Raw genomic sequence first — 10,735 nt, 5'->3', positions numbered from 1 at the left:
TGAGTGATAAGATGAATCACTGCCTTCCTGATTTTTTTCCTCTTGCTTGTTCTTTTCCATTCTGTTGTAGTCTAAAAGAAGAGATAAATCGAGTGCATGAGAATTATGAAACAAGACAAAGAGGAAGAGCTTGGGAGATGTTCATGCAATGTCCTGTGCAGAAGGCTGTGCTAGGGAAGGCTTGAATCCAGCTGTGGGAACTCAGGGGGCTTTCTAGAGGAATGGCACTTGAAATCAACAGGAAATTATCACTAGGATTTTAACAGAAGAGGTAGGGGACCATTGGAGAAGAGCAGAACATAAGCAGAGGCAGAGAAGCAAGATATGTCTGGGGAATGTCAAGTGGGATTATCAGGCTGAGGCACAATGTACAAATAGCAAACAAGGGGGAGATAAGTCTTGCAAGGTAAAGGTAAACCAAAGACATATTGTGAAGTTTAGGGAGCTTGTACTTAACTTTCAAAGACAACGGAGATCCATAAACCGTGTATGTGTGTGCATATATATATATATTTCACGTGTGTGTGTGTGTTTGTGTGTGTGTGTATGTGAGAGAGAAAGAGAAAGTAACCCACTCCCAGCCATAGTGGGTTATTATAATAGCTTGGGATCTTCAAAAATGATACTGAAGCAGCTCAGATTTGTAGAATAAGAAAACCAAAGTGACTTGGAAAACTATACTCAAAAAGAACTCCCCAAACTCCTCATGTAATTTTTATTTGTCAGGTTTGGGAGTCACTTATGGATTATAGATTACTGGCTAGAAAGTTCATTCATTTATCAAAAGTCTGTTGAGTACTTACGATATATCAGATGCTGTGCAAATTACTGGAAATATAGAAATGAAGCCAACAGGCACTGCCACCCATCTCATAGAGTTTACAGCCTGGCAGGGTTAACCAATACTAAATCGGTAATTGCATACATTATAACCATACTGTGCACTGTCAAGGAGAAGTACAGGGTGCAGTGAAAACATATAATGGGGGGCCTGACAATGCAGGTTAGGGCAGATCACACTGAGGAGGTAAAATTTTAGTCAAGGCCTCAGGGGCTGAAAACCACTCTAAACAATTTAGGGTGAAGTAGTGAAGACCTAAAACAGGGACTAGAGTGAGGGAGGACACGGACATATTTCTGTTTCTGTTTGCTTGGTTTAGTAAAATCAGGGAGAAAAAAAGCATTAGAAAGTAAAGCAAAAAATGCATGAGCAAGAAGAAAAGTGAGCTGTCCTATTGGCAGAATCGTGGGTTTGCCCGGTTTTTAATGAGAATTGATGCCATTGTCCAAGCACTTAACGCTTGGCTTGGGATTGTGGTTTCTGGAATCCAGTCCTTGTTAATCTCCTCTTCAGTGCAACAGAAAACAACGTTCTTGCTGCAACGAGGAATTAAAAGTTTACAAACCATTCTTGTACATTGGTGATGTACAAGAATACAAAAAACAAAACAAACAAAAAAACCAAAAAACAAAAAACAAAACTTTCCAATCTACAAAAGAAAAAAATGCCTGAGCTGTCTCTAGGTTCTGAAATATCTCTCTAGAGACAACTTCTCTCTTTAGCTTTCATTGAGTCTTAGCTAACTAAGGAAACAATACATGTTACCAGGTTTGATTCCTTTTCCTTATTATTCAAACTGCAGAATATCCTGGGCTTCTAATTTATTTTTCTTTTCTTTTTTTTTCCCTAACGAATGCCCTTGTTTAATTTGTGCTCCACCTGAAAGCTTAGATTTCCCTTTGAGTTATAATAGTTTTCTAACTCAGTTTTCTGATTTATAGAGGGACTTATTTTCTGGACATGGCTTAATGATTAGCTCTGCCATTTACAAAATCAAAATCATTTCCTGACCTGCTATTCAGTTTACATGGTGGGTGGAAGAAAACTGCTGCTTTTGATACCCAGATGACATCTTAGGGTTCTACCAGTACAAACTTTAGGGAAGATTCAGATTTCAGAATTGGAGGTGTCCTTTCTAAAATGAGGCTAGTTTTAAACTTCACCTGATTCACCTGACTTTACTCCTACTCCAAACTTTTCTTTTCTTTGTTACTCTCATTTTCAAGGAAGTGTTAACCCATTTTAAAGTTTCCATTTGGTTCACCATGACCTTTTAAACTGCATCTGTTCCTGGAGCCTATAGTCTGTGCTGCTGGAAACCAGTGCATTTAAGAAGATCCCCCCCTCAGTGCCCAGCCACAGCTGACAGGACCAGGGCTGGGCCCCATCCATGCCAGTTGGGGTCCTTTTCTTAGGAATATGGAACTGGGACTAGAAACACACCTATTTCTTCATGTGGCAGGTATCATCCTTTCTGTGAAAGGAAAATGTAGGAAGTAGCTTGTTATATTGGAAGCCTAGTCTGAGAACACTTTGCTTTCAATAACAGAAGAAAGAGGAGTATAACGATAAGGAAAATGTTATGTTTCAAATGTTAGAAGAAAAGAATCATGTCAGGGTCAGTGGTGGCATCAGTTAGTCAGGGCCGTGTTTTATCAGTTTCCACCCTGCCAAGCAGCTCTGGAGCTACAGGCAGCTCCTCCCGCCTTGCCATCTCTGTGCACCAGGGGGCTGGGGGGAACCAGCTTCCGGACGGCATCACAATTTGTGTTTTGAATAGTTTGAGATGTTCTTGTGACACCTAAGTGGAGATATCAAATAAGCATTGGATATAGGCATTTGAAACTCGATCTCGAATAGAAATACAAATTTGGGTATCATAAACATAAATAGAGTCTACATTGCCTTTGAAGCTGACCTCATCATAGCAAATTTAAAATTCTACCACTTAATTCTCCTCACATTGAACCTATGGTTTTTATTATATGATTTTTGATAATATTTCTTTTGGAACACAACTTTTGGATTGCTAGTGAATAGATTACACCAATTTATGCTTTTCCCAGCAATGTATGACATTATTATTTCTTTGCATTATTGACAGCACTGTGTATTAAAAATCTTTGCTAATTTTATATGTAAAGAATGATGGAACATTGTTTTGATCTGTGCTTCCTTGATTATTAAAATGGAACATTTAAAAATGTATTTATTGTTCATTTTAATTTCTTCCTTCCTGAATTGCCTCTTTATAACTTCTTGCTATTTTTTCTTGGAAATTAAATTTGTATGTTAATAACTTGTGAAAGCTTTTTATGTAGCAAGGACATGGTTCCTTGTGTATGCCATTTATATTGAAAAAAATTTCCCCAATTGTTATTTTTTCATTAATTTTTTTATTGGTGTTGCTTGTACCTACATATTTACATTTTCCATAGTTGAATTAATTATCCTGTTTTTTCCTGTTTTTTTCCCTTGGTGTTTTTGGGTAAAGTTCTCTCCAACCAGATATTTAAATATTTACCTATATTCTAGTGTATTAATGATTTCATTGAAAAATGTAATCCATCTTGGATTTATTTTGGTATATTGGTGAGGTAAGGTTCTAACATTTTTTCTTTTTAAGCAGCTAAACATTTTCTAGCACGGTACGATTTCGTTACACGTATTTGTTACTGTTGGCAATTCAGGTCATCCAATAACATAACAGAAAATGATATACCTAAATAGTTTAACATGCATCTGCTTCTAAAGGGGATTAAAATATTTGTTGATGACTTGGTAATGGTATACTCTCTAGTCTTTGAGGGGAAACATACAGCCACTTAAACTATATTCCTATCTGACATAACTGCTATTTCTACCTTCTCATAGTAAGGTGATTAGCATCCCAGATGCCACTGTAAGAAATCTCTAGTAAGTGCACTTGTGATCTGAGTATTTCAATGTCTTCAAATGTGACTCCTTTTTCCACCAATTCACTCTTTTGGTACAGGATGAGGGTATGCACATATTTTTAAGATTCTGTTACTCTTTATGAGTTACTTCTTTACTGAAAGCAAGATTTGTAAACAAGAACACTTAAGGCCACTTCTAATTTCTTTCAAACATGCTGTATTTCTATTAAAATATTTTTTATTTTATGCATCTTTTCCCTTAGCTTTAAGTCTAGGAACACAAAATCAGCTATCATTTTTGAACAGGTTAAATACCATAGCTATGGTTCTTTTGTGCCAAAGCAGAACAGTTTGGAGTAAGTGCAATTATTTAGTCATTTATGCAATACCTATGTCTGTCTGTCTATTTTTGTTTAGCTACTGAGATTTAAAATAGCCAAATCTAATAAGAGCAATAAGGAAATCCCTGTGCAGTGTCTCACAGAGAACAGTGGGTAAATAAATATTTGGGGTTTATAGATGATCATGAGGATAATGTTCATAAGATAAATGTTTTCTTATGCTTTCATGATCTTGGATACAGGGAATGTGGATGGTTTGTAACGTGATTTGGGCCCATTATTAATCTGATGATATCTTCCTAAATCAATTTTTTTATATGCCCTTTTTAACTCTCATTTGTAAGCCTTTGTTCATTTATTCACTAAAAAATAATTCACTAAGGTTTGAATTCTCTTTCTTTTAAAATTTTTTTTATATCTCTTCTACAATGGAACCTTATATCAACTCAAAATAATATTTGGAAAGGGGGAAAACAACAAAAAGATAACACATGAACTATACCAGAAATATACAGTCATTCCCTCTCTAGGTGCCTACTATAAAGAATGAAGCATAAAAGCAAAAATAAGTGTTAGCTCAAGAGAGACAGGGAGTCCATTGTAGCCTATTTTTTATAGTTTGTAGAGCAGGGATCTTTTCCTGAGGTCCAGGCATGACTTTGTGATAGAGAAGGAAGGAAAAAGTTGAGTTTCTAAACATTCTAGAATTCAGTGCAAAATATTGGCTGTATCTGATTTTGTAAATTTTGGGGGAGGGAGGAAGTTTTATAGCTTTGATCAAATATTTGTAGGAATCCGTGATCACAAAATGGTGAAGAACCACTGATACGGAGTTACTAGAGTTGTGCTGTAAATAGACACATGCTCTTTTGAGCCATGTAAGGAAATTAAATTTAAAGAAGATATTCTTTTCCTTTGTCCTAATTCCCCTGTGATGAATTTAATGCTTTTAGAGTTATTACGCTAAACTTTACAGAAATGAACAATGTAGGAAATGTTTTGAGCTACCTGGACTCACAAATCAGCAGGTGGGCGCCATAAGTGTTCAGCATGGCATTTCTGAGGGGCAGGCGCTAAGACAGAGAACAGCAGAGCGTAGAAACACCCTCTACCCTTGAGCCTACCCTGGGCCCCATCAGCTGGCATTGTCATTCTGGATACTGAGAAGCCCAATAGATTTGGCGTAAAGTGGGTCAGCTGCCAAACATCATGGAAAAACCAGAGAACCCTTGCAGAACATTCAATTCCTCTACCCAAGTTGGCAAGAGAAGTGGGTATGTGGCAGGAGAGCAAGTCAGTGAAACATAGGGGTTGAATTCCCAGATGATCCAATGCCTAGTCCACGTATTTCTCTCAACAGCTGTTTTTATCAGCTACTTCAGAGAAATTTGTAATGTACCTCGTGAGTTCTGCCAACGATATAAAATTCTGGCAGAGGCAGTAAGGGGAAACATGTTCCCAGTTGGCATTTGGCTTAGGGATAAAGTTTGAAAACCATCATATACTTCCTGTTATATCTTTGCCCTTTCATAAGACTTACAGACTTAAAGATAAATCCTGTTGTCCATTTTGACCTTCTTAAAAAATATATGGGTCATCAGGTCAATTACTTTTCAGGTCCTTCCTGTGAAATTTATTTCTAAATTGCTTAATTTCTTTTCAGAAAATGTTTTTTAAGTGTTATAGGCCCTGAACACCTTTTGCTGATGTGTTCTCAAATTAAACCCATATCCGTGTTTCTCTGGCTGTCACAATGATCTTTGATAACATTAGAATTTCTTTTTTTTTAACTGTTAAAAGCTATCTTTATTTTTACTTACTCCCACTACTCTTCCTGGAGGTAACCTCTGCTGATTTTTTTTTATTTTTTATTTCTGCATATTATGGGGGTACAAATGTTTAGGTTACATTGCCCTTGCCTCCCCTCAAGTCAGAGCTTTAAGCGCACCATCCCCCAGATGGTGCGCATTGCACTCATTATGTATGCATATACCCATCCCCTCCTCCCCCTCCCATCTGCCCGACGCCCGATAAATGTTATTCTTATATGTGTACTTAGGTGTTGATCAGTTAAAACCAACTCCTGTCAGTATGATTCGTGTGAAATAATAGGATCATAGGAAAGGTGTGACTGTTTCAGGCTTTCTCAGTATTTTGCAAATATAGAGTACTATACACAGCCAGGTTATCTTGACAAAGAAAGTATTTTATGTTTATAGAATGCTTGTGGGAGCAGAGCTAATGTATTACTTGGGCTTATTACATTTTTATTTATTTTTTTAAATCAAGGTTTTTTTTTGCTTTTCCAACTTTATGTAGAAAAAAACCCCAAGTCCCGGCGCCTCCTCATACCCTCTCCCACGTTACATTTTAATAAAGAAGATTCGCTTAAGTTCTGGGCCCCAAATCGAATACTTCAAAGAAGTTTCTTAGTATGGTGATTAGGTGCAAAACAAACACAGCCTTTACATAAAGTCTCCCTCAGAGCAAGAGTCTGCTTGGTCTGTCTTCTTAACTTTGATTTAGTTATTTAGAGGTTTTGACTGATTCTGCTATATTAGACAAGACAAGAACATTAGAATGGGCTTTGGTCTCTAATATTTCAGATTAGAGAACTAAAGTAAATTGTAAGACTAAACATCGGGCACCAGATTTGCAAAATTCTGGATGTAGATATGGCTTCAAAAAGAACTGGCTTTGATAAATTACAGCTAAATAGGAGGAATAAGTTCTATTGCTCTATAGCACTGTAGGGTGACTATAGTTAATAATAACTTATTGTATAATATATTTTCAAATAGCTAAAAGAGAGGACTTTGAATGTCCCCAACATGAAGAAATGATAAATGCTTGAGGTGATGGATATTTTTATGACCCTGATTTGATCATTACACATTGTATACATGAATTGAAATATCATACTGTACCCCGTAAATGTGTAATAAGTGTCAATTAAAAAATAAAAAAGGAATTAGCTTGAGATTCAATGTACATTTGACTAAAATCTTGCATGCTGTTTCTGTATGATTCTAAGCCCAAATGACTCCTTCAGCATTTTTATAAACCATTCACTTGTGACTTCCAATTTTAAAGATTCTCCATGCAAACTGAACTAGTTGTATTAATGGCAGAAAAGCATTGGTCTTGCTAATGTGGGGAGAAAAATGAAAGCAATATCCAGAAGCATCATCTTTCTGTATAAAAGATATCATTTTTATCACAGAGAACAGAAATGGTAGAAATGTTGGGCCAGAATAATAATATTCAATCCAGTTGTCATGTTAGCTATATATTTGCCTTCAAGAGTAAGCAAATGAATTTCTCAATATTTCATCTCAAGCTGATCTCAGTATTAGGTTCTCAGTATTTTATCTCGAGCTGATTTTAGGTCATTACATTTGAGGCAAAGTACTCTTGCAAGTAAGGTATTTATGATTTTTGAATGTAAATGGAGTAGAAACTTAGTTTTTAAAAATAGAGTGCACAATAGACAAAAAAGAAAGATAAAATTATTTTATTGATTCAACTAAACTGAACAAAATAGGAAGAGATACAAATCATTTGATTTGTAATTATGAAGAATTCCACAAAATAAACTTGAATTTAAGCATAAATTTATGCCTACAGACTAGTACTTGCAAGCTTACAGATTATTATTTGAGCATAAGCATTAAGAACTAAAATTAAGTATTTTAGTTCTATAGATTAAATTTACAGGTATGTTGTCTTGCTAGCATTGGAATAAGTTTGTTTCTTAAAAATTATTATTTTACTGGATTATGTCAGAAGCGGGGCTGTGTTCTTGAGGAAGGAGAAGTTCCTTCTTGGGCTCATGAAAATGAAGCTCTCACTGTTCTGCCCTTCAGAGGCTGGAGCGGTCGGTTGTTGTGCAGTATGGGGACAGCATTTTCACCTTCGGCATTCGACAGAAGACTGCGGAACTGTGCCAGCTAGGAGGATGAAATATGTAAAAAATCAAGTTATTAAAGTTATACAAAGTATTTTATTTCTAGTATTATTGATACTCTGATATTTAGAAAACTGAGGTTTCACCAGTGGGAAGGGAGGAAGCCCCAAATCCTTCACATTCCTTTGAACTGGGCATTTTGCTTAAATTATTGATGATTGACTGGGTTAGAATACCAACTTTCTCACTTAAACTGGAGTCCTGTGGGAGATTGACTTATCATCTTGGTGTCTCAGTTTCCATATAGCACCTTTTTCATCGTGCTGTTGTGAAGATTAAATGGGTTAATGCCTGTAAAGTACTTGGAATGATGTGTGTATAGCATGTGCTCGACATATGACAGCAATAGGCTACAGTGCTTGTCTTTTAGATGTGTTATGAGAATTGGCTGATGAAACATACACAAGACACCTAATAAAAGTAGTTGCTCAATCAATGATAATTATTATTATCATTATTATAAACAGTAATTAATGAGACATTTTGTTGGATATTTAAAAGCTTAAACTCCAAAAAAAAAAAAAAAATATTTTGCCAACTGCCAAGATATGTTGGTTGACGACCACAATTCCCCAAAGTCTTAGTGAAACTTCTAGTCACAGTTTTTCTTTTGTCTCTGAAACCCTTAATAAGATATTTGACAAAGTTGGATTGTAACTTATTAAGGAGGAAAGAATGGTGGGAGTTCTGACTCTCTTATTTTTTTCTACATAAAGTAAAAAAATAGTATTATAATGCACATTTTTTAATAATTCAATAGAACTGTGCCAGAAATTAGTCATTTTCAATTGGAAGGGAAAATAAACTTCTCACAAACCTCATTGAAATAATAATCTCCCCTACTGATACTATTAGTTGAAGCGATATTCCTGCTTTGCATTTCCAGTTTCCACTCATTCGTCTTTGATACTCTACCTGTTCTGAGCTCACACTGATGTGCTCCTTACAGATGATCCAGGTTACACTCTCATGAAGAGGAGGATGAGTCAGAGACCCAGAGTAGTTCCAGTAATCCAGAGATGAAGGAAGAAGTGTAGAGGGGTCAAAATTTGTGAATGGGGCTCGTTTGCCCTGGAAGAAAAAGAAAAGTATATATTATTACATCATGACATAAAATATTTCTATCAATACATGTGATATAAATGTTATGTTGTCTTATTATATATTATCTAGAGATTTTAGCTAAAATTTAATTGAGATTTTTAATATTTGGTAGTTTATGACTGGTTTGTTCATGGATAAAATAAAAGCAACAGAAGAGAAAAGATGAAAATGTGCTACATGTAATTTTTGACCAAGAAATTTTCCTCCTTTTTAATTTGGTTGAAGATAAGCAAAGCTTCAAACAAATTTTTACAATCTATGTTCTTTAAAAGACATTTAATTTTCAGTATAAAGCATTTCTGGTTTCTTTAGGAATGATATCAGATTCTGTTCTAATGGCAAAGATATTTATTGACATGTATATTGGTTACATTTTAGTTTTATTCTATTATATTTATTCCCATTATCTTTTCTGATGGATCGTTATTGGTGTATAGAAAATGTACTGGTATTTGTATGGTAATATTTTATGCAATCAATTTTACCAGACTTTTATGTTGGTTGTGTTTTTTAGCTGATTCTTTTGAGTTTTTCAGGTAGGTGTCAATAATCATATCATCTGTGCATAATGATAGTTTTGTCTTTGCTTTTCCAGTATCTATGCTAATATGTATTTTTATTTCTTCCATTATTTTATTATGTTGATTAGGACCTTTATTATAACTTTCAATTGTGATGGTCACAGTGGCACTTTGGTCTTGTTCCTAATTAAAATGGAAATGCTTCAAATATTTCACTATGAACCTTGATGTTTGATCCAAGTTTTTAGATGAAATTCCTTATCAAATTCCAGAAGTTTTCAGAGAGTGTTATTTTCTTTTATTTTTGTTTTATCATCAGCAAAGGGCATTGAATCTTATCAAATGCTTCTTTAAGCAACTAAAAAGTTGATGATAGGGTTTTTCATATTTAATTTGTTAACAGAATGAATTATATTATGAGATATTCTAATATTGAACCATCCTTGCATTTCTGGGATAAACTCTGCTATGTCAGAAACATTATTCATTCAATATACTGTTGAATTTGATTTGTTATAATTAATTTTAGAATTTCTTTTAGCCATATTCCTAAGTAAGGTTGGCCTATTGTGTTTTTTGTTTTTTGCAGTTTTCTCACCCCGTTTTGGTATTAGGTTTCATTAAGCTGACAGGATGTTTTCTGTCTGTTCCCTCATATGGGTAGGTTAGTTAACATTATTGTTTCTTAAAAGTTGAGTAACACTTTCCCATAAAATGGTCTGGGCCTAGGGTTTTCTTTTAATAGATATATTTTGACTATCTTTTCAATTTAATTTTAGGTTCTCAGTCTATTTAGGTTTTCTAATTCCTTTTAAGTCAATTCACTTACTCCACATTTTCTTAGGAAACCATTCATTTTACCCGTACTGGTATATTGTTATAAATAGTTTTATCTTTCGAAACTTTCTTCTATATCTTTAGTTATGTCACATTTCTTATTTCTAAAAATATTTTATATTCATGTCTTTTTTCCCTTATCAAACTTGCCAAAAGTCTGCCTTTTTTGTTGATTCTTCTAAGAATAAACTTTTCATTTTGTTGATAAAATTTTATCTTGTACTTAT

The 10,735-nt window shown here is 34.6% G+C and overlaps 1 protein-coding gene across 1 annotated transcript in view; it reads right to left on the bottom strand.

Moving 5' to 3' along the window:
* Positions 1 to 7,574: 7,574 nt before the first annotated feature.
* CA1 (carbonic anhydrase I) overlaps positions 7,575 to 10,735 on the bottom strand; it is a 14,461-nt gene continuing 11,300 nt past the window's right edge. Inside the window, exons 3-4 of the mRNA XM_012643590.1 lie at positions 8,962 to 9,117; positions 7,575 to 8,029 (exon numbers count right to left, since the gene is read on the bottom strand). Coding sequence (XP_012499044.1) covers positions 7,910 to 8,029; positions 8,962 to 9,117 — 276 coding nt within the window. The 3' untranslated portion in view covers positions 7,575 to 7,909. The remainder of the gene's footprint in view (positions 8,030 to 8,961; positions 9,118 to 10,735) is intronic.

The sequence above is a fragment of the Propithecus coquereli genome, unplaced genomic scaffold (genome assembly GCF_000956105.1).
Source record: "Propithecus coquereli isolate 6110/MARCELLA unplaced genomic scaffold, Pcoq_1.0 Scaffold2, whole genome shotgun sequence".
NCBI lineage: Eukaryota > Metazoa > Chordata > Mammalia > Primates > Indriidae > Propithecus > Propithecus coquereli.
The sequence above is the reverse complement of the archived record's forward strand: the minus strand, read 5'-3'. Positions and strand labels throughout refer to the sequence as shown.